Genomic DNA, 24,307 nt, shown 5'->3' with positions numbered 1-24,307 from the left:
TTACAGTTTAACACTGTTAAGAGAGAGAGCTGTTTAGGAACAAATAAATGTACTTAAAGTAGTTAACACTGTTAACATTTATGAATCAGAAAATTCCAAACCCAAAAAGCAACTTATTTTATCACTTCTGCCATTTGGTGTGTTGGACAAAACATGTTATGTTTAAATTGTCTTCTAAGTGACTTAATGAGATTTTTCTGTATGTAGATTATTGGTCTACTCCAGAAAGTCAGGGAGTCTGAGAGGGAAGATGAGAGGAGAAGCATTTAATACCTACTCTAGACTTATGTGGGGAAAATTTTTGTTTTTAGACTCTGGCTTTTGCTGCTGTTACTGTGTTAGTGAAAAAAGGAGATTTTATGGCCTAAGCTGTAGGTCTTATCCAGTGAAGGGCAACTTGAAAATAAGATAGAACTTAAACCTTGAATGTTTCTGAGTGATTGATTATAGTTTTGTAGCTGAACAATTAAACCTTTTTACTAAGGTTGCAGGTCTTCAACTTAGATTTGTCATAGCTGGTTAATACAGTCAAATGGAAGTGTTGTTTTCCTCCCTATCTGAAACATGCTGTAATTCACTCTGAAATTCAGGGTTTTGTGGTTTTGTTCTGCTGGGAACATGCGTATTTAATTATCGAAAGCTGTTTGTCATGGGATCATTTTCTTCTAACACCTACCTAGCACTTAAAAAAAATCTGATTATAATTTCATTGCTGGCAAGATAAACCTTGTGGTAATTATATGTGGAATTACCCAACATGAATAAAATTCCCCGTAAGATACTTCTGGGATACTTCTCATTTGCTGTTCCCAATTTGTGGTTTTAGTAAGTATCACTGGTGGTGGTTGAATGTGATCAACATTTTCTTCTCTTGTGAACCTGAAAATCTTATTAATAAAAGAGTTGGCAAAAGTTATGAGAAAATGTCAGGCATTTGACTCTTTCTCAAGGAGTATTTTGTATGCCCGGTTTTTTGGATAGTGGAAGAATTTGCCCAGGTACTGCATTGTACATAGGTGCCCTTAAAACTGAGTATTCTTTCTTGTATAAGAACTCATAAAAATGTTACAGGAATTTACATGTATGAATTTTTTAACACTAAAATGAAAATACCTTTTGAAAACCTTGGGAAATAGTATATTCTTACAAGTGAGGTTACCTATTTTTATTTAATTGAATGTCATTGAGAATATTGGTGTTGCATTTTAGCCACTAACATTAATAATCTAGATACAGTTGAGACAGTTGAGAACTCCAGAACCAGTTTCCTAATATTCTGAGGTTTTTGCCATTTTGCAAACTAAGTGATTTTAAAATTTTGGATATCATCTAACTGAAATGTTGATAACCATTTCATAACCATATTGGATTCCATTATATAAAGTTACCATCATTTGTTTAAAAAGTAACCTGACACATATTACTTTACTGATGAGGACAGTGCTATAAAGTCTTTCTTAAAAAATTATTCATTTTTAATTGGAGGATAATTGCTTTACAATATTGTGTTGGTTTCTGTCGTTTATCAACATGCTGTAAAGTCTAGAGGTCTTTAATAAGTTACTTGAAGGTGTAAAATCTTGGAAACTAATTAGGAGGTTTCCATATAGCTGCCTCTGTTTTAGCTAGTCATCCTCAAAATACAACACTGTGAAGGGACACCTGTCTTAGCATTATTTGGAATGAAATGAACCTGCTCGAGCAGATGCATCCAAGAAGAGTGTATACAATGAAACGTTACTCAGCCATTAAGAAGAATGAAATAGTGCCATTTGCAGCAACACGGTGGACCTAGAGATGATCATATTAAGTGAAGTGAGCCAGAGAAAGACAAGTATCACACGATATCATTTATATATGCAATCTAAAAAATTTAAAAAACTAGTTAAACTAATTTACAAAACAGAAATAGACTGAATATATCTGAATCACTTTGCTGTACACCTGAAACTTACACAACATTGTAAATCAACTACACTTCAATTTTTAAAAATTATACCTACAAAAAATAATTAAATCTATTTTATGGATAAGCCTTAGAAAATCCAATTGCAGAAGTACAAACCATGGAGGGTGTAAGGGAGGTTCAAGAGGGAGGGGATATATGTATACTTATGACTCATTCACACTGCTCTACAGCAAAAACCAACATAGCATTGTAAAACAATGATCTTCAATTTAAAAATAAATTTAAAAAAATGTACAAACTAGGCTTCTTTGTGGATAGGAGTCAGATTCTCCTAACAGAAGGAATTGGTAGTGGCCTGGTCACAAAAGTTATCTCTTGGCTGGAATAATTTCTTTCTGCAATCAAGGGTAGCTGAAAGAATGATAACTACACTGATGATTAAACAATTTACTCTCTACTTTTTTACAAAGGATCTCTGAGAGTAGATCCTAACCTCTTCTTTGTAAGAAAGTAGTGCCTATGGAGAACGAAGGAAAAGTAAGAGACTCAAATTTAGAGGGGCATTATTTCAGCCCTCACTTAGTTTCTTACTTTAACAAAGTCTGAGTCAGATGAATTAGTTTTATGATCCTAACTTCTTCGTGGAAGCTTCATTATTTTAATGCTTATGGTAGTGACATTTCATCATACATGAATTTAGTTTTAACTTTGGAATATCCAGCTATGCATATCTTGCAGATAGACGACAATTTAATTGTGCAAACAATTAAAATCTAAACAACTTAAATTTTGCCCATCTCTGTGAACTGACTAGGCTCTTGGAGGCAGGTGTCTGCTGTTCTGTTCTATTAGCTCCTTTATGGCTCCCATAGGGATGGTGAGCATCTTGTGTTTATTGTGGCCTTAAATGTCATTGTTCTTAAAGTTACCATTATGTTAAGATTTAAGGAATTTTCTGAAAGCGATATCTTATCTTTCCCATTGTATTGTTTTTCTTTATTTCTTTGTATTGTTCACTTAGGAAGGCATTCTAACCTCTTCTTGCTGTTCTTTGAAACTCTGCATTCAGGTGGGTATATCTTTCCTTTACTCCTTTGCCTTTCACTTCTTTTCACAGCTATTTGTAAGTCCTCCTCAGATAACCATTTGACCTTTTTGCATTTTTTTCTCTTGGGTATGGTTTTGATCACCGCCTCCTTTACAGTGTTAACCTCTGTGGATAGTTCTTCAGGCACTCTGTCTATCAGATCTTATCCCTTGAATCTCTTTGTCACTTCCACTGTGTAATCAATCATAAGGGATTTGATTTAGGTCATACCCGAATGGCCTAGTGGTTTTCCCTACTTTCTTCAATTTAAGTCTGAATTTTACACTAAGGAGTTCATGATCTGAGCCACAATCAGCTCCCAGTTTTGTTTTTGCTGACTGTGTAGAGCTTCTCCATCTTTGGCTGCAAAGAACATAATCAGTGTGATTTCAGTATTGATCATTTGGTGATGTCTATGTGTAGAGTCGTCTCTTCTGTTGTTGGAAGAGGGTGTTTGCTATGACCAGTGGGTTCTCTGGCAAAACTCTGTTAGCCTTTGCCCTGCTTCATTTTGTACTCCAAGGCCAAACTTGCCTGTTACTCCAGGTATCTCTTGACTTCCTACTTTTGCATTCCAGTCCCCTATGATGGAAAGGACATCTTTTTTTGATGTTAGTTCTAAAAGGTCTTGTAGGTCTTCATAGATCCATTCAACTTCAGCTTTTTTGGCATTAGTGGTTGGGGCATAGACTTGGATTACTGTGATATTGAAGGACCCCAGGCAAGGAAGCCATCTAAGTGCCTGAATGGGCAGAGAGCTATGGAGAAAAACTGGCCAAAGAGGCCTTCTGATCACCAGCTACAAGAGGCTCTAAAAAAACTCTGATAGGACCATAACTCCTGTGGGGCAGGCAGTCCGTTTCCCTGCACACTTGGGGCTCCCAGGGTCCCTGCAAGCCAAGCAGCTGAGCCACCTTCACACTCAAGTCTCACTGGGTAGAGTGAGAGTTATTCTGGTAGACATAATTTTTGGTTTCCTTTGTTTCCCGGGTCAGTCTTTCTCACCGGGCAGAGCTTAACACAAGCAAAAAATATTTTGTGCCTATGCATGCAGGGTTGCTTCAGTAGTGTCCGACTCTTTGCAACCCTGTAGACTGTGGCCTGCCAGGCTTCTCTGTCAGGGAGGAGGGTTCTCCAGGCAGGAATACTGGAGCGTATTGGCCAATACTGGTTGCCATACCCTTCTGGAGCACTATATTTCCAGCTGCCCTAGCCGCCAACTCCCTTGAGTACCTGGTTCTGCCAGAACCTCTGTGACCCAACCAGCTGCACCACCTCCACACCTGACCCTCACAGGGGAAAACCCAAGTCCTCCAGGGCAGCCTCAGGAGCAAACCCCAGTGGACAACCCACATGCAGAGGTGGAAATAAAACCACAATTGAAACCCAGGGGCAGTGTGACTAAGGAAGAAGACTCAAAACCCTCCCACCAGCTGTACAAGCTGCATATTAAATCCACACGATCAACTAGGCAGACTCTGTGTCTATGGAATATATAAAAGGTCATTGAGAGCTCCCACAAAAAAAAACACGCACTAGTTCTGATAGCTGTGGACACTGGAGGCAAGAACACAGAGGCATAGGACCAGATTAGAATCTGAGCTGCCCCCACAGCAGGTCCAGAGATCAGCAGAGTGTTGGAGGGCATCCTGGGGAGGTGAGGTGGACTGTGACTCCCAGCGAGGGAAAGGACTCTTGACAGCAGTGACTCAAGAAGAACATTTATTATTCTTATGTTTTAACTTGTTCTGTAGGTTCTTTGGGGTTTTTTTCTTAACCCCCCACTCTCTGTTGTGGTTGTCAATTTTATTGTCACAATGAAATCTAATTAAACTTTTGAGCTTTTTTTTTTCTCAGTCACATTTTTTATTGCTGCTATAAACCTCTGCCTCTGTGTTGAGCTTTTGCAGTTCTGGGCAGTTTTGTTTTTCTTTTTCTTTTTCCTTTAAAAAAATTTTTAAACCTATTATTATTTTTTCTACATTTATTCTTTTGTTTGCTTTTCCTACTGTTTTTTCCCCCTTACAGTTAATCTTTAATATGTATAAATCTTCTTTATCTACTTCTATTTAACTTTGAATATCTATTCTTTCTTTTCTTTCCTTCCTATAGTCTCAACATATTTGTTACTTTTATTTTCATTGCTTTATTCCCCAGTTAACACCTTGCTTTAGTTTTGTTTTCCAGTCTGTGCTTCGGTTAGTTTTGTCCTGGTAGACATAATTTTTGGTTTCCTTCGTTCGCCGGGTCAGTCTTTGCTTTCTTTCCTTTCCTCTCAGCATATTTGTTAGTTTCATTCTCATTGCTCTATTACTCAGTTGGCAGCTTGCTTTAACTTTGGTTTCCAGCTTGTGCTTTGGCTAGTTTTGTCATGGTAGATATAAGTGTTGGTTTCCTTTCTTCGCCGGGTCAGTCTTTTCTTTCTTTCCTTTCCTCCCAGCATATTTGTTAGTTTCATTCTCATTGCTCTGTTACTCAGTTGGCCCCTTGCTTTAACTTTGGTTTCCAGCTTGTGCTTTGGCTAGTTTTGTCATGGTAGATATAAGTGTTGGTTTCCTTTGTTTGCCGGGTCAGTCTGCTGTACTTTGTTTTCGTTGGACTGATTTGACTTTGCTCATGGGTCAGTATGTGTATGTGTGACGGTGACAGTGCAGTCGCTTAGTCGTGTCCGACCCTCAGCGACCCCGTGGACTGCAGCCCACCAGGCTCCTCCGTCCATGGGATTTTCCAGGCAAGAGTCCTGGAGTGGGGCGCCACTGCCTTCTCCAGGGGATCTTCCCAACGCTGAGATTGAACCCCGGTCTCGCACTGCAGGCAGACGCTGTACCGTCTAAGCCACCAGGGAAGCCCATGTATATGTGTATATTCCATTATTTTTATTATTATTTGCCTGATTTTGTAACTGCCATTTGTCTGGGGTTCATCTTTGATTTCTCATTTTGGGATATTTGTTTTAATCTCACTTAATGCCATAACAAACCATTTGTGGAATCTTTGTTCCTAATCAAAGATCAAGCCCTGAGCCTTTGGAGTGGGAGCACTGACTCCAAAACCCTAAACTACAAGAGAACTAGCTCTAGGGAGTATCAGATAGTGAGAACTCACACAAAGGAAACCGCTAGAATATAAGACCCAGCATCACCCAGCCACCAGTAGCACCATGTGCAGGACAAGTCATCAAAACAACAAGCAAAACAAAAGTACAAACACAGCCATCAGCAGAGAGGACTACCACCTCACTCAGCCTTGCCCATCAGAGGAAAAAGAAACAAAAACTCAGCACGATCTCACTCTATAAGAAGCTTACACAAACCACTGGACCAACCTTAGAGTGCAGAAAACAAAAGAAAGAAAGAAAATTCAACTTGGAAGCCAGGGAAAAAGAGACCTCAAACACAATAAGTTAAAAATAATAAGAAGTGGATAAATACTACACAAATGAAGAAACAAACTAGAAACACAGAAGTACAAATAAATGAAGAGGAAACAGGCAATGAAAAAGAACTCAGAATAATGATAGTAAAGATGATCAAAAACCTTGAAAGCAAAATGGAGAAAAATGCAAGAATCAGTTAACAAAGACCTACAAGAATTAAAGAATAAACATGCAGAGACAAACAACACAGTTACTGAAATTAAAAATACTCTAGAAGGAATCACGAGCAGAAAATCTGAAGCAGAAGAATGAGTCTGTGAGCTGGAAGATAAAATGATGGAAATAACTTCTGAAGAGCAGAATAAAGTAAAAAGAATGAAAAGAACTGAGGATAGCCTCGGAGACCTCTGGGACAGTATCAAATGCAGGCTTCCCCGGTAGCTCAGAGGGTAAAGTGCCTGCATGCAGTGCGAGAGACCCGGATTCAATCCCTGGGTCGGGAAGTTCCCCTGGAGAAGGAAATGGCAACCCACTCCAGTATCCTTGCCTGGAGAATCCCATGGATGGAAGAGCCTGGTGGGCTACAGTCCATGGGGTCGCAAAGAATCAGACATGACTGAGCGAGCTCACTTCACTTCACTTCAGAAGAAGAGAAAAAGAAAGGATATGAGAAAATTTTAGAAGAGATTATAATTGAAAATTTCCCTAACATGAAAAAGGAAACAGTCAAGTCCAAAAGGCACAGAGAGTCCCATACAGGATACACCCAGGGACACATACTAATCAAACTAACAGAGACTAAACACAAAGAATATTAAAAGCAGCAATGGAGAAGCAACAAGTAACATACAAGGGAAACCCCATACGTTTAACAGCTGATCTTTCAGCAGAAACTCTGCAGGTCAGAAGGGAGTGGCAGGATATATTTAAAGTACTGAAAGGGGGAAGGAAATCTATAACCAAGATTACCATGCCCAGCAAGGATCTCATTCAGAATTGATGGAGAAGTCAAAAGCTTTTCAGACAAGTGGAAGTTAAGAGAATTTGGTACCACCAAACCAGCTTTACAGCAAATGTTAAAGGGACTTACGTAGTCAAGAAATAGAAGAAAAAGGATCTACAAAATCAACCCCAAACAATTAAGAAAATGGCAATAGGAACATATATATCAATAATTACTTTAAATGTGAATGGACTAAATGTCCCAACCAGAAGACACAGACTGGCTGAATGGATACAAAAACAAGAATCATATATATGCTGTCTACAAGAAACCCACTTCAGACCTAAAGACACATATAGACTGAAAGTGAGAGGATGGAAAAATATATTCCATGCAAATGGAAAGCAAAAGAAAGCTGGAGTAGCAATCGTCATATCAGACAAAAAAGACTTTAAATAAAGACGATTACAAGAGATAAGGAAGAACACTACATAATGATCAAGGGATCAATCCAAGAGGAAGACATAACAGTCGTAAATATCTGTGCACCCAACATAGGAGTGAGCACCTCAGTACGTAAGACAAACACTAACAGACATAAAAGGAGAAATAGACAGTAACACAAAAATAGCAGGAGACTTTAACACCCCACTCACGCCAGTGGACAGATCATCAAAGCAGAAGATTAATAAGGAAATGCAAGTCTTAAATGATGCATTAGACTACATGGATTTCATTGATATCCTCAGGACATTCCATCCAAATGCAGAAGAATATACCTATTCTCAAGTGTGCATGGAACATTCTTCAGGATAGGCCACATCTTGGGTCACAAATCAAACCTCAGTAAATTTAAGAAAGTTGAAATCATTGAAGCATCTTTTCCGACCACAATGCTATGAGACTAAGTATTGATTACAAGAAAAAACTGTAAGAAACACAAACACATGGAGATTAAACAACATGTTCCTAAATAACCAACAGGTGACTGAAGAAATCAAAAGGGAAATTAAAAAAATTTCTAGAAACAAACGGCAATGAAAACACAACTCAAAACCTATGGGATGCAGCAAAAGCAGCTCTAAGAGGGAAGTTTATAGCAGTACAGTCCTACCTCAAGAAACAAGGAAAACATCACATAGACAACTTAACTTTACACCTAAAACAACTGGAAAAAGAAGAATTTAAAAAAAATTAATAGAAGGAAAGAAATCATAAAGATCTGAGCAGAAATAAAAAGAAATGAAAGAAATAATAGTAAAGATTAATAAAACTAAGAGCTGGTTCTTTGAGAAGATAAACAAAACTGACAAACCTTTAGCCAGACTCATCAAGGAAAAAAGAGACAAGAATCAAATCAACAAAATTAGAAGTGAAAAAGGAGAGGTTACAGCAGACAACACAGAAATGCAAAGGACGACAAGAGACTGTTATGAACAACTGTATGGCAATGAAAGGGATAACCTGGAAGAAATGGACAGATTCTTAGAAAAGTTCAATCTTCAAGACTGAACCAGGAAGAAATAGAAATTATGAACAACTCAATTACAAGCACTGAAATTGAAGCTGTGATCAAAAATCTCCCAAAAAACAAAAGCCCAAGACCAGATGGCTTCATAGGACAATTCTAGCAAAGGGCAAATTAGCAAATTTAGAGAAGGGCTAATGCCTATCCTTCTAAAAGCCTTTCAAAAAATTGCAGAGGAAAGAACACTTCCAAACTTAATGTATGAAGCCACCATCACCCTGATGCCAAAGTGAAACAAAGACAACACAGAAAAAGAAAACTACAGGGTAATATCACTGATGAACGTAGATGCAAAAATCCTCAACAGAATTTTCGCAGACAGAATTCAGTAACACATCAATAAGCTCATACACCATGATCAAGTTGGGTTTATTCCAGGAATGCAAGGATTCTTCAATATATGCAAATCAATCAATGTGATACACCATATTAACAAATTGAAAGATAAAAACCATATGATCATCTCAATGGATGCAGAGAAAGCCTTTGGCAAAATTCAGCACCCATTTATGACTAAAACTCTTCAAAAAATGGGCATAGAGGGAACCTCCTTCAACATAGTAAAGGCCATATATGATAAGCCTACAGCAAACATTATTCTCAATGGTGAAAAACTGAAAGCATTCCCCCTAAGATCAGTAACAAGACAAGGACATCCACGTTCACCACTGTTAATTCAACATAGTTCTGGAAGTTCTAATTACAGCAATCAGAGAAGGAAAAGAAATAAAAGGAATCCAGATCAGAAAGAAGTAAAGCTCTCACTGTTTGCACATGACGATACTGTACATAGAAAGCCCTACAGATCGTGTGAGAAAATTACTAGAACTAATCAGTGAATTTAGCAAAGTTGCAGGATACAAAATCAATACACAGAAATCACTTGCATTTCTATATACTAACTAAGATGGACTGGAATGGGGGAATTTAACTCAGATGACCCTTATATCTCCTACTGTGGGCAGGAATCCCTTAGAAGAAATGGAGTAGCCATCATAGTCAACAGAAGAGTCCAGAATGAAGTACTTGGATGCACTCTCAAAAACGACAGAATGATCTCTGTTCATTTCCAAGGCAAACCATTCAATATCACGGTAATCCAAGTCTATGCCCTGACCAGTAACACTGAAGAACCTGAAGTTGAACAGTTCTATGAAGACCTACAAGACCTTCTAGATCTAACACCCAAAAAAGGTGTCCTTTTCATTATAGGGGACTGGAATGCAAAAGTAGGAAGTCAAGAAATACCTGGAGTAACAGGCAAATTTGGCCTTAGAGTACAGAATGAAGCAGGGCAAAGGCTAATAGAGTTCTGCCAAGATAATGCATTGGTCATAGCAAACACCCTCTTTCAACAACACAAGAGAAGACTCTACACATGGACATCACCAGATGGTCGACACCGAAATCAGATTGATTATATTCTTTGCAGCCAAAGATGAAGAAGCTCAATACAGTCAGCAAAAACAAGACCAGGAGCTGACTGTGGCTCGGATCATGAATTTCTTATTGCCAAATTCAGACTGAAATTGAAGAAAGTGGAGAAAACCACAAGACTATTCTGGTGTGACCTAAATCAAATCCCTTATGACTATACAGTGGAAGTGAGAAATAGATTTAAGGGCCTAGATCTGATAGATAGAGTGCCTGATGAACTATGGTTGGAGGTTCGTGACATTGTACAGGAGACAGGAATCAAGACCACCCCCATGGAAAATAAATGCAAAAAAGCAAAATGGCTGTCTGAGGAGGCCTTACAAATAGCTATGAAAAGAAGAGAAGCAAAAAGCAAAGATAAAAGCATCTGAATGCAGAGTTCTAAAGAATATCAAGGAGAGATAAGAAAGCCTTCCTCAGCGATCATTGCAGAGAAATAGAGGAAAACAACAGAACTGGAAAGGCTAGAGAGCTTTTCAAGAAAATTAGCAATACCAAGGGAACATTTCATGCAAAGATGGGCTTGATAAAGGACAGAAATGGTATGGACCTAACAGAAGCAGAAGATATTAAGAAGAGGTGGCAAGAATACACAGAACTGTACAAAAAAGATCTTCATGACCCAGATAATCATGATGGTGTGATCACTCACACTCACCTAGAGCCAGACATCCTGGAATGTGAAGTCAAGTGGGCCTTAGAAAGCATCACTACGAACAAAGCTAGTGGAGGTGATGGAATTCCAGTTGCACTGTTTCAAATCCTGAAAGATGATGCTGTGAAAGTGCTGCACTCAATATGCCAGCAGATTTGGAAAACTCACCTGTGGCCACAGAACTGGAAAAGGTCAGTTTTCATTCCAATCCCAAAGAAAGGCAATGCAAAAGAATGCTCAAACTACCACACAATTGCACTTACCTCACATGCTAGTAAAGTCATGCTCAAAATTCTCCAAGCCAGGCTTCAGCAATAGGTGAACCATGAACTTCAGATGTTCAAGCTGGTTTTAGAAAAGGCAGAGGAACCAGAGATGAAATTGCCAACATCTGCTGGATCATCAGATCCAGAGCAAGTTCCAGAAAAACATGTATTTCTGCTTTATTGACTATGCCAAAGCCTTTGACTGTGTGGATCACAGTAAACTGTGGAAAATTCTGAAAGAGATGGGAATACCAGACCACCTGACCTGCCTCTTGAGAAACCTATATGCAGGGCAGGAAGCAACAGTTAGAACTGGACATGGAACAACAGACTGGTTCCAAATAGGAAAAGGAGTACGTCAAGGCTGTATATTTGTCACCCTGCTTACTTAACTTATATGCAGAGTACATCATGAGAAACGTTGGACTGGAAGAAGCACAAGCTGGAATCAGGACTGCCAGGAAAAATATCAATAACCTCAGATATGCAGATGACACCACCCTTATGGCAGAAAGTGAAGAAGAACTAAAAAAAAGCTAAAAAGCCTCTTGATGAAAGTGAAAGAGGAGAGTGGAAAAGTTGGCTTAAAGCTCAATGTTCAGAAAACTGAGATCATGGCATCCGGTCCCATCACTTCATGGCAAATAGATGGGGAACAGTGGAAACAGTGTCTAACTTTATTTTTCTGGGCTCCAAAATCACTGCAGATGGTGACTGCAGCCATGAAATTAAAAGATGCTTGCTCCTTGGAAGGAAAGTTATGACCAACCTAGATAGCATATTAAAAAGCAAAGACATTACTTTGTCAACAAAGGTCCATCTAGTCAAGGCTATGGTTTTTCCAGTGTTCATGTATGGATGTGAGAGTTCGACTATTAAGAAGGGTGAACGCCGAAGAATTGATGCTTTTGAACTGTGGTGTTGGAGAAGACTCTTGAAGAGTCCCTTAGACTGCAAGGAGATCCAACCAGTCCATCCTAAAGGAGATCAGTCCTGGGTATTCATTCTAAGGACTGATGTTGAAGCTGAAACTCCAGTACTTTGGCCACCTGCTGCAAAGAGCTGACTCATATGAAAAGACCCTGATGCTGGGAGGGATTGGGGGCAGGAGGAGAAGGGAACAACAGAGGATGAGATGGTTGGATGGTATCACCGACTCAATGGACATGGGTTTGGGTGAACTCCGGGAGGTGGTGATGGACAGGGAGGCCTGACATACTGTGGTTCATGGGGTTGCAAAGATTCAGACACGACTGAGCGACTGAACTGCACCAAACAATGAAAAATCAGAGAGGGAAATTAAGGAATCATTCCCATTCACCATTGCAACAAAAAGAATTAAATAGCTAGGAATAAGCTTACCTACGGAGATGAAAGAACTGTACACAGAAAATTATAAGACACTGATGAAAGAAATCAAAGACGACATAAACGGAGAGATATTCTATGTTCTTGGGTAGGACGAATCAATATTGTTAAAATGACTATACTCCAAACGCAATCTGCAGATTCAGTGCAATCCCTATCAAATTACCAATGGTATTTTTCACAGAACTAAAACAAAAAATTTCAAAATTCATATGGAAATACAAAAGACCCCGAATAGCCAAAGCAGTCTTGAAAAAGAATGGAGCTGGAGGAATCCACCTTCCTGACTTCAGATTATATTATAAATTACAGTCATTAAGACAGTATGGTACTGGCACAAAGACAGAACTATAGACTGATGGAACCTGATAGAAAGCCCAGAAATAAACCTATGCACCTATGGAAACCTTATTTTTGACAAAGGAGGCAAAAATATACAATGGGGTACAGACAGCCTCTTCAGTAAATGTTGCTGGGAAAACTGGACAGCTATATGTAAAAGAATGAAATCAGAACACTTCCTAACATCATACACTAAGATAAGCTCAAAATGGATTAAAGACCTAAATGTAAGACCAGAAACTATAAACCTCTTAGAGGAAACCATAGGCAGAACACTCGATGACGTAAATCAAAGCAAGATCCTCTGTGACCCGCCTCCTAGAGTCATGGAAATAAAAACAAAAGTAAGCAAGTGGGACCTGATCACACTTAAAAACTTTTGCACAGCAAAGGAAACTATAAGTCTGGCGAAAAGAAAACCCTCAGAATGGGAGAAAATAATAGCAAATGAAACTGACAGAGGATTAATTTCCAAAATATACAAGCAGCTCATACAACTCAATGCTAGAAAAACAAATAGCCCAATCAAAAAGTGGGAAAAAGACCTGAACAGACATTTCTCCAAAGAAGACATACAGATGGCTAACAAACATGAAAAGATGCTGAACATGGCTCATTATTAGAGAAATGCAAATCAAAACTACAATGAGATATCACCTCATACCAGTCAGAATGGCCATCATCAAAAAGTCTACAAACAATAAATGCCAGAGAGGACATGGAGAAAAGGGAACGCTCTTACACTGTTGGGAATGTAAATTGATACAGCCACTATGGAAGACAGTATGGAGGTTCCTTAAAAAACTAGGAATAAAACCACCATACACTCAGCAATCCCACTCCTAGACATATACCCTGAGGAAACCAAAATTGAAAAACATGCATGTATCCCATTGTTCATTGCAGCACCACTTACAATAGCCAGAACATGGAAGCAGCCTAGATGTTCATTGATAGATGAATGGATAAAGAAGCTGTGGTACATATCACAATGGAATATTGCTCAGCCATAAAGGGAAGGCATTTGAGTCAGTTCTGATGAGGTGGGTGAACCTAGAACCTATTCTACAGAGTAAAGTGAGTCAGAAAGACAAATGTTGTATTCTAACACACATGTACGGAATCTAGAAAAATGGTAGTGAAGAGTTTATTTACAGGGCAGCAATGGAGAAACAGAATAGACTTATGTATACGGGGAGAGGGGAGGAGAGGGTGAGATGTATGGAAACAGTAACATGGAAACTTACATTACCATATGTAAGATAGGTAGCCACCCGGAATTTGCTCTGTGGCTCAGGAAACTCAGATAGTGGCTCTGTATCAACCTAGAGAGGTGGGATGGGGAGGGAGAGGGGAGGAAGCTTCAGAAGGAACCAGACATACGTATACCTGTGGCTGATTCATATTGAGGTCTGACAAAACAATAAAATTCTGTAAAGCTATTATCCTTCAATTAAAAAAAAATTTTAAATGATATAAAATGTAAGTCTATTAAATTTAATAGGATTTTTGAAACATTGGCTTCGGTGTTAGGCCAGGAAGTCTCTTATTATACTCTGAAAGTAGTCAGACGTCATTAGTTAGACCTCATATCACAGAGACTAACATGCATAGGGCTGTCATATGAAAGGGTATTACCTACTTGCTGAGAAAGCAGTGCTAAGCAATTCCTTAGCATAGATGGATTCTGCAGATTGTGGCTCTGCCACCTTGGCCGTAACTGATAGCCCAGGGCAGACCTTTGACCTGAGGCTAGTGGTCTGTGAAATAGCCTGGTATGAAAACTGCACGAAAAGCAGCAGTGGGGATTCAGCCTATCAATCACAGACCTCTTTTTTTCCTGTAAGTTGCTACTGGAGAGGAAGAGAATGATGGGCAGTTTGTAATGGGAACTTCCAGTTTGTTCATTCACCTATTTGAATGATCCATATTTGCCAGTTACTGTTCTAGGCTCTAATGATTTAATCATAAACAGACCAGTGTTTATGCTTTCTTGAAACTCATGTTTGAGGGGACAGATAATCAGCATCTAATAGATGTCAGTAGTGGTAAGTGCTCTGAAGAAAAATGAAGCAGGCTGAGGAAGAGGGTGTGGTTAGAAGGCGCTAGTTTAGATAGGCTAATCACGTAAGACAGAGTTTCCCAGGCGATGCTCGTGGTGAAGGGCCTGCCTGCCAGTGCAGAGGACGCGAGAGATGCGGGCTCAGCCCCTGGCTGGGAAGACCCCCTGGAGCAGGAGTCGGCACCCACTCCATTGCTCTTGCCTGGAGAATCCCATGGACAGAAGAGCCTTGTGGGCTGCGGTCCATGGGACCGCAGAGAGTCAAACACGACTGAGTGACTCAGCACGCACACACAGCCATGTAGGCATTTCTGAGAAGCTGATATTTGAGCAGAGTCAGATGAGGAGAGAAAAGGCAGCATGCAGCCGCCATGAGAAGCCAAGAGTTACACAGAAGCAGCCTTCAGAGTAGAATGAGGCATTATATTAGTCAGGGTTCTCCAGAGAAACAGAACCTGAATGATGGGTGGGTGGCTGGGTAGATGGATAGGAAGGGAGGGGGAGAGAGAATGTGAACGGACACTGACAAGTTCCAAGATCTAAGTTGGCGTGCTGGAGACCCAGGAAAGCTGATGTAATACTTGAGGTCTAAAGGCCCAATACCCAGAAGAGCTGATGATGTAAGTTCTAGCCTGAAGTTCAGCAGGCCCAAGACTCAGAAAGAATCAATATTTCAGTTCTGGGCTGAAAGCATGGAAAAAACGATATCCCATCCTGAAGACAGTCAAGCAGGAGGAAGTCCCTTCTACTTGCAGTATGATAAACTTTTTTGTTTTTATTCAGGCCTTCTGCAGACTGGATGTGGCCTGCCAACGTTAAGGAGAGCAGTTTGCTTTACTCAGTCTGTTGACTTAAATGTTAAAGTCATCCAGACGCCCTCACAGAATCACCTAGAGTAATGTTTCACAAGTGTCTGTGTGCCTTGTGGCCTAGTCAGAGTTAACACAACTTTGACATGCAGCATTGACCATCACTGTTGGCATCTGTTGGTAGCCATAGAAACAAGGTGAGTAAAGATGGACAGGCTCCACTTCAACCCCAGAGGCTTACCAGCGAGATTATGTGATGACGAGAGCTGTCTTGAATTCTGAACTTCGTTGCATTGCCTGAATTATTTCCCTTTGTCTGTGAGGCTTGGCGTTATGGCTCTATTGAACTCACTGTTTTTTCCCTAAGTACTTTTTATAAAACTGCTAACTTTGTTTGTCTCTACATTCAGGCTCACCAGACCAACCATTTCATGGGTGAACCGGCCTGATAGGAGTTGAGTCCTGTTTGTTGTATAGACATTACAGAAGTAAACCTTCGGTCATAAAAACCTAATTCAGTCTTTCCCCCCGCGCCCCCCCCCCCCCACTTATGAAGGAAAACAGTGATAAACAGAACACTTTAATTGGTTACTTTAAAAAGGTTCATGTTCTTGGTTAACATTTTCAGCAGTTATTAAATTTTACCTCTTTTGAAGAGCTGACATGTTTTGTAAAACTGAAGGTGTAGGAGACACAGTCCTTAGCCTCAGAAAGACCACACAGTCTGGTAGTAAAATCTGCGTATCCAAGTGTACAAGGTGGTTTTGATGAGAAATTAGATTCAAGCTGGAAAAGGCCTCTGAATATTATTTTTAAACTAGTCTTTGGTAGGTAGAAGGCTTCCCTGGTGGCTCAGATGGTAAAACATCTGCCCGCAATGCGGGAGACCTGGGTTCAGTCCCCGGGTCGGGAAGATCCCCTGGAGAAGGAAATGGCACCCCACTCCAGTACTCTTGCCTGGAAAACCCCATGGACTACTGGTAGGCTACAGTCCATGGGGTCACAAAGAGCTGGACACGACTGAGCGACTTTCTCTCTCTCTCTCTGTAGATATAATTTACATAGATATAAAAAAAAAAAAGAAAAATATTTCCCCCCAAAAGAAAGGGAAATTAGTAAATCAGAGCATGAGGGTATGGGAGTGATAATTTAGCCACATTGACATGAGTGTAGTGTTCTTGCAGAGGAATATTTTGAAAGCTAAAGCTGAAATTCATTATGTCTGCAACATTCTGTTGCACATGAATCACTTTTAGCCTAAGTTACTCATCTGTTAAATGGCATAATAAATGCCTGTCTTTTCTCTTTTTCCTGAGCCACGTAAGCTGCTGCTGCTGCTGCTCAGTCACTTCAGTCATGTCCGACTCTGTGCGACCTCATAGACGGCAGCCCACCAGGCTCTGCCGTCCCTGGGATTCTCCAGGCAAGAACACTGGAGTGGGTTGCCATTTCCTTCTCCAACGCGTGAAAGTGAAAGTGAAGTCGCTCCGTCGTGTCCAACTCTTAGCGACCCCATGGACTGTAGCCTACCAGGCTCCTCCGTCCATGAGATTTTCCAGGCAAGAGTACTGGAGTGGGGTGCCATTGCCTTCTCCATGAGCCACGTAAGCAGTCACATCTAAATTCTCTACCTATACTTTTGTGGTTTTTAGTCCACAAAGAGGCCTTTTTGAGTAGGGGAGTGAGTTATCAGGCTCCGTATCATTGCCTCCTAACACTCTTCCTGTTTCAGCTTCGTCATGGAGAGAACAGTATGCCAAACGCATCCTCTCTGTCTCACCGGCATCCTTAATACCCTGGCCTTGGAGACTGCTCCTTCTGTCTTTGTCTTCTGCAGGTGTTTTCTGGCGGCAGTGCTGCCTTCGTATCTTCATCTGTATGGCCACACATATGCTTTGGATCCCATTTCTTGCTATGTTTTCAGAGAGATTATTCTAACTGAAACGTTAGTTTTCTTTTTCACTCTCCTCGTCTCACGCTTCCCACCTTTTGCAGTCCTTTCTGTTAACAGATAAATATGTTCAGGCTGTCTTTGTATTCTATATGTTATGCATGCTAGGCTGTAGAATGTTATATATTGTACCTAATCTGGTCATCCTTTCTTGACCATGTATCATTCTCCATCAATTTCCTCTCCTCTTCTTTGCTAAAGTTCTCTAAAGAGATAGTCACCCCCACTTACTTGTAAAATGGTGTTCTTTAATTCTCGCCTGCGCTCATTCCAGTCTAGCTTCCGCTCCCGTCGCTCTGCTTACTGGACGTCTCTGCAGCGTTCGGCGCTTTGGGCCACTCTGTTCCCTAACACACTCTTCCTCTGGCTTCTTCAGTGTGTTCTCCTCATTGTCTCTGTCTCTGGCTACACCTTCACTGGCTTCTTTACTGGCTTATCTCTCTCTAATTGCTCATTAAACTGTGGGTATCCACAAAGCTGACTCAAGCCTTTCTTGCTACAACATCCTCTTGAGTAATACCATTCTTTCTCATTGCTTTAATAACAATGCCAACTCTTAAATTTGTATCTTCCACCCAGACATCTCCTTGAGGTTTAGTTCTGTATCTAGCTAACAAGTTGATATTTCCGTGTGGATGTCTCAGGGATCCGTCTCAGTCTCAACATGCTTAAGATTCAGCATGTTTATAACTTCTCCTCTTCTTTGTAGCTTCTTCTTCAGCACCAAGACTTGTTTATCTTGGACTCAGTATATATAGTGTATGGATGGAGGACTCAGATCCTCACTCAAACAACACACAAAAACCCCTCACTTTACTCCTTACTAACTTTGTAACCAATAGGTAACCTTTTTCAGACTCAGCTTCATCATCTGTAAAATTAGAAAAACAATGGGTCCTTTCGTAATGTAATGCAACATCAGACAGAAGGAGTGTGTGGGACTCCAGGTAAGATGCGGTGACAGGGACTGAGTTTACTCTCTAGCCATAGGCAGTTGCTAATAGAAAACCCTCATAGGACTGTTGTGAGGGCAAAAGAGTATTAAACACTTGAGATAGGGCATAGCTTAAAGCAAGCTCGCCATAAAATTTTGCTTTTTTATAATTAAATATAGATATGATGGTAAAAAATTGGGGAATGAAGCTATAAAGTGCTGCTTTAAGGGTAAATTAACGGTATTAAGTGTGTATATTATAAAAAGCAGTCCTCAAATCATTACTCTTAAGCGTCTGTTTAAAGAAACTAAAGAATAACAGTAATGCCAAAACAATAAGTGGAGTAAAGGCAAAAGCAGAAACCAAAGAAATAGAAAAGTACAAAATAGAATCAGAAATTAAAACCTGGCTTTTTAAAAAGGTCGATAATAGTGATAAAATTCTAGCCAGTTCAGTTCAGTCACTCAGTTGGGTCCAGCTCTTTGCGACCCCATGGACTGCAACATGCCAGGCGTCCCTGTTCATCATCAGCTCCTGGGGTTGACGCAAACTCGTGTCCATTGAGTCGGTAATGCCATCCAACCATCTCATCCTCTGTCATCCCCTTCGCCTCCTGCCTTCAATCTTTCCCAATATCAGGGTCTTTCTTTTCAAATGAGTCAGCTCTTTGCATCAGGTGGCCAGAGTATTGGAGTTTCAGCATCAGTCCTTCTAATGAACACTCAGGACTGATCTCCTTTAGGAAGGACTGGTTGGATCTCCTTGCAGTCCAGGGGACTTTCAGGAGTCTTCTCCAACACAATTCAAAAGCATCAATTCTTCAGCACTCAGCTTTCTTTATAGTCCAACTCTCACATCCATACATGACTACTGGAAAAACCATAACTTTGACTAGATGGACCTTTGTTGGCAAAGTAATGTCTCCGCTTTTTAATATGCTATCTAGGTTGGTCATAACTTTCCTTCCAAGGGGTAAGCCTCTTTTAATTTCATGGCTGCAGTCACCATCTGCAGTGATTTTGGAGCCCCCCAAAATAAAGTCTGACACTGTTTCCACTGTTTCCCCATCTATTTCCCATGAAGTGATGGGATCAGATGCCATGATCTTCGTTTTCTAAACATTGAGCTTTAAGCCAACTTTTCACTTTCCTCTTTCACTTTCATCAATAGGCTCTTTAGTTCTTCGCTTTCTGCAGAAGGGTGGTGTCATCTACATATCTGAGGTTATTTATATTTCTCCCGGCAATCTTGATTCCAGCTTGTGTTTCTTCCAGTCCAGAGTTTTTCTCATGATGTACTGTGCATATAAGTTAAATAAGCAGGGTGAAATATATAGCCTTGACGCACTCCTTTTCCTATTTGGAACCAGTCTGTTGTTCTGTGTCCAGTTCTAACTGTTGCTGCCTGACCTGAATGCAAGTTTCTCAAGAGGCAGGTCAGGTGGTCTGGTATTCCCATCTCTTTCAGAATTTTCCAGAGATTATTGTGATCCACACAGTCAAAGGCTTTGGCATAGTCAATAAAGCAGAAATAGATGTTTTTCTGGAACTCTCTTGCTTTTTCCATGATCCAGCAGATGTTGGTAATTTGATCTCTGGTTCCTCTGTCTTTTCTAAATCCGCCTTGAACATCTGGAAGTTCACAGTTCACGTATTGTTGAATCCTGGCTTGGAGAAGTTTGAGCATTACTTTGCTAGTGTGTGAGATGAGAGCAATGGTGCAGTAGTTTGAGTATTCTTTTGCATTGCCTTTCTTTGGGATTGGAATGAAAACTGACCTTTTCTAGTCCTGTGGCCACTGCTGAGTTTAGCAAGTGTCTGTTAATTTCATGGCTGCAGTCACCATTTGCAGTGATTTTGGAGCCCGAGAAATTAACGTCTGTCAGTGTTTCCACTGTTTCTCCATCTATTTGCCATGATGTGATGGGACTGAATCAGTAGTTATTAAAAAAAAAAAAAAAGGATAACACTTTGACCAAGTAAGATTTGTTACAGGAATATAAGTTTGGTTTAACATTCAAAAATCAGTTAGCATAATTCACTGTATGAACCTACTAAGTAAGAAAGAAAAACTATGATTACTGGAATAGATTCAGGAAAATCATTTGACAAAATTGAATGTTCTATAGTGATAAAAACTCAGTCAACTAGGACTTGGAAGGGAACTTTCTCAGCCTGTTAAAGGGCATCTAGTAAAATCCAATAATTTGCATCACATTCAGTGGTATAAGACTGAATGCTTTTCCCCTGATGGGGAATGGGGGACTGATGTTTGCTCATACCACTTCTTTTCAGGATTATAGTCATTGTAGTGAGGAAAGAAAAGGAAGTCAAAGCCATCCCAATTAGGAATGAAGAAACGGAACTGCTTGTGTGTGTAGAACAGAAGGTCTACTAAGTAAGTAACAAGCGAGCTTAGCATGAAGTTATTATACAAATAAATTGTATTTCTTTGTACTAGCAATGAACAACTGAAATTTAAGTAAGAATAAAAACATTTGCAATAGCATCTAAAAGTTGTTAATACTATGGAGAAGTTGAACAGAATTTTGCAAGATCTGTATATTGGAAACTATAAAATGTTGCTGAGGGAACTTAAAGAAGAATGAACGGATGAATGAGTATCATGAATATGGATCAGAAAACTGAAATGAATATGGGAAAACGCAAAATTGTTAGAGTATCATTTCTCCCCAAATTGATGTTTGTTACTCAGTGCAGTCCCAATCAGTATATCCACAGGCATTTTTGCAGAAATTGACAAGTCTAGGGTCTTTCAAGTTAGGCAAAGTTACTGAGACTTTTGGTTTCAGACAGTATTCTCTGGAGTATTACATGACTAGTTTAGTTACTGATTTTGGAGATGTTCCTCTGGGCTTTTCTTTTATCTAATTAGTTTCTTTCCTTTCTCAATTGCTTTCAATTATTTTATTTCTTCTTTAAAGCCTATTCTGTTTGTACTTTTTAACTTTTTTTAACCCCACAAACCTAAAACGTGTTAATTTTATTCCTTTCATTTGTATTCAGTAGCTCACTGGTTTTCTTCTTCCAGCTCTTGCTCCCTCGCCTCTAACAGTGTAGCCTCCAAGTAGCAGCTGGTCAAGGCCCTCTCTTACTCTGTACTTTAACTTTGTGGTGGTCTCTATCCTCCTCTGAAGAACTAAGCTATTAGTATCCAGCTCTCGAACCCCTACGTGATCTGGCCCCAGGGTACATCATAGTGCCTGACACATAGTGAGCATTTAATGTGCTTCAAATTAAATCTTTGCATTGTAAGTCTTACCAGCATTTGGTTGGTTGCTGTTTCTGTTGTTAGCATTGTCTTAAGACCATGCACAGAAAATGTTCTTTAGATCTCATTGGTTTCTCAGTTTATCCTGGGATACAGAAAGTAGGTTGGAACTGTATGGCATACATTTTAAGGCTCATTTTATTTTGTTTTATCTTTTGGCTGCGGTTCATGCCATGTAGGATCCTAGTTCCCTGGCCAGGGATCAAACCTGCACCCCTGTGTTGAAAGCAGAGTCTCAACCATTGGCCCACCAGGGACATCCCTTGCATGCATTTTAGAATAGGCTAGTTTTGTCTAGTAAGGATAGATAATAAGGTTTGTCAGTAACCAGTACTCAGATGGGTAGAAATAGCCTGCTTTGGCTTTAATCAGACAAATGGTTAAAAAAAAAAAAAGACTGTGGTCAGAACTTAGGTTATGCTTTAGGCGACCCAAACAATTTAAAACAGGACTGTTTTGTTAGTATATCTCAGTATACTAAATGCTTCTCTCACTTATATTTTCTTATTTTTAAAATAATTTTCTTATATCTTTTTTTAATCTTACATTTTCTATCCTAATTCTCAGTTTTCAGCCATTACAACCTCAGCATAGACAGTGCACCCAGATGTCGCTGTTGGGCGTCAGGAGCTGTTACAGTGACAGCCGAGTGCTGCTCCATGCTTGTTGGTTTGTTTGGTGGGAGTGATGCGTGATAACTAGCCTGTCAATTTGTTGTTCCTTCCGCATATACTTAGTGAGATGGTGGATTGTTTTCAAATGAAAGTTTATCAGTTACAAAAATTAAGATATAATTTTGTCTATAATCAACACATGAAAAGGACTAGTTTAAATTTTTAAACTGTAAGTGACCTTAAAAGCATGTTTAATTATAATACTTGCTTTTTTTTGTTTTTGTCTTTTTTAAACTATCAGTTATTTCTTAAATGTAACAGATGCTAACTAGGCTCTGTGGTATTTTTTCTTTCTAACTGTGATTTGTAATGAAGCAGCTCTTTTAACATTATTTAGCAATCTGTGAACAGAGTAATGACTTGAATTTTAAGATTAAGCAGATTCATTTTGTTAACATCACATTTTGTTCCATTTTGCAGCTTTGTGGTGAATTTTTGGATGAAGCCATTAAATTAATTGCTTGCCACCATGAGCAGAAGCAAGCGTGACAGCAATTTTTATAGTGTAGAGATTGGAGATTCTACATTCACAGTCCTGAAACGGTATCAGAATTTAAAACCTATAGGTTCAGGAGCCCAAGGAATAGTATGGTAAGTTTTTACTTCCAAAAGTTAGGCAAAAAAATCATTAACTGCTTTGTTTTCTCCTCTCATAAATTCCATGGTAAATGTTTAGCTTGCCTCAAAAAATTAAATTAAAACTATAAAATTAAAGCTGTAATAATAAGTTGTTTCCTTCTGACATTAAGGCTTTTTATTATTATTCAGAAAACATAACTTTGTAAATCAGCTCTGTCATCTCTAAGTGTAAATTATGATTAAATACTTGGTCTTAAGCCACATAAAGACAAATATCTATATCAGGAAAGAATAAGTGGCATGCTTATTAATTCTATGTCTATTCCCGTAACTAACTCTTCAGTAAGAAGCTTCATTTAATCATCACTTTTACACTGTAATGAAATTCTGGAATTTCATAAATCTTATTTTACACTGGGGAATAAAGTTAGCTAATGTCTCACTGTATGTGTTTCAAAACTATATGTATCTTTAAAGTTGATTTACAGGCTAATTTCTACAAAAGACCTAGGCTTTATAGATCATTATAATTCCTAATAAACTGAAAATCAAAACACTCTTTGGGACATTTCTGTTAATGATTTTAGGTCACTAAATTAGCATAATAAGCTAGTGTTGGGGAGTCTAAGCCTCACTCAAGCATAATTATATTTGTATTACCTCTTCTTGGACCAGATTTGTTTTTGAATCTTTTAAAAATCCTAAGTGTTTACAATCCTGCAGTTCTCCCAAGTTCAAGGAAAAACTCTTGCAAACAGCTCTTGCATATGTCTAGAAAGAGACATATATAGCACTGTTCTTTGCAATACCATTTACAATAGCAAAAATTGGTAATAGCATCAAATCTATCAGTAGGAGAATAGAAATACAGTGAAATGCTGTATACCATTTAAAATGAACTGGAGCTATATGTGTCCACAAGGATAATCAGAAATGTAATGTTGAGTTTAAAAACAAGATGTAGGATATACATATATATGTAGTTTAGAATATATAAAGCAATATCATGTATAATTTATGAATGCAAAGATGTAAAAACATTCATAAACACCAAACTCAGAGTAGTACTTACCTCTGAGAATAAGGGAGAAGGAA

The 24,307-nt window shown here is 39.3% G+C and overlaps 1 protein-coding gene across 2 annotated transcripts in view; it reads left to right on the top strand.

The window, feature by feature from the left end:
- Nucleotides 1–24,307, top strand: part of MAPK8 (mitogen-activated protein kinase 8) — a 93,748-nt gene that overhangs the window by 40,242 nt on the left and 29,199 nt on the right. For both annotated transcript variants that reach the window (XM_068983156.1, XM_068983157.1), the window contains exon 2: nucleotides 23,054–23,224. In XM_068983156.1, the coding sequence (XP_068839257.1) occupies nucleotides 23,103–23,224 (122 nt within the window). In that variant the 5' untranslated portion in view covers nucleotides 23,054–23,102. The remainder of the gene's footprint in view (nucleotides 1–23,053; nucleotides 23,225–24,307) is intronic.

Source organism: Capricornis sumatraensis, chromosome 10 (genome assembly GCF_032405125.1).
Source record: "Capricornis sumatraensis isolate serow.1 chromosome 10, serow.2, whole genome shotgun sequence".
NCBI lineage: Eukaryota > Metazoa > Chordata > Mammalia > Artiodactyla > Bovidae > Capricornis > Capricornis sumatraensis.
This window is presented reverse-complemented; position numbering and strand designations above follow the sequence as displayed.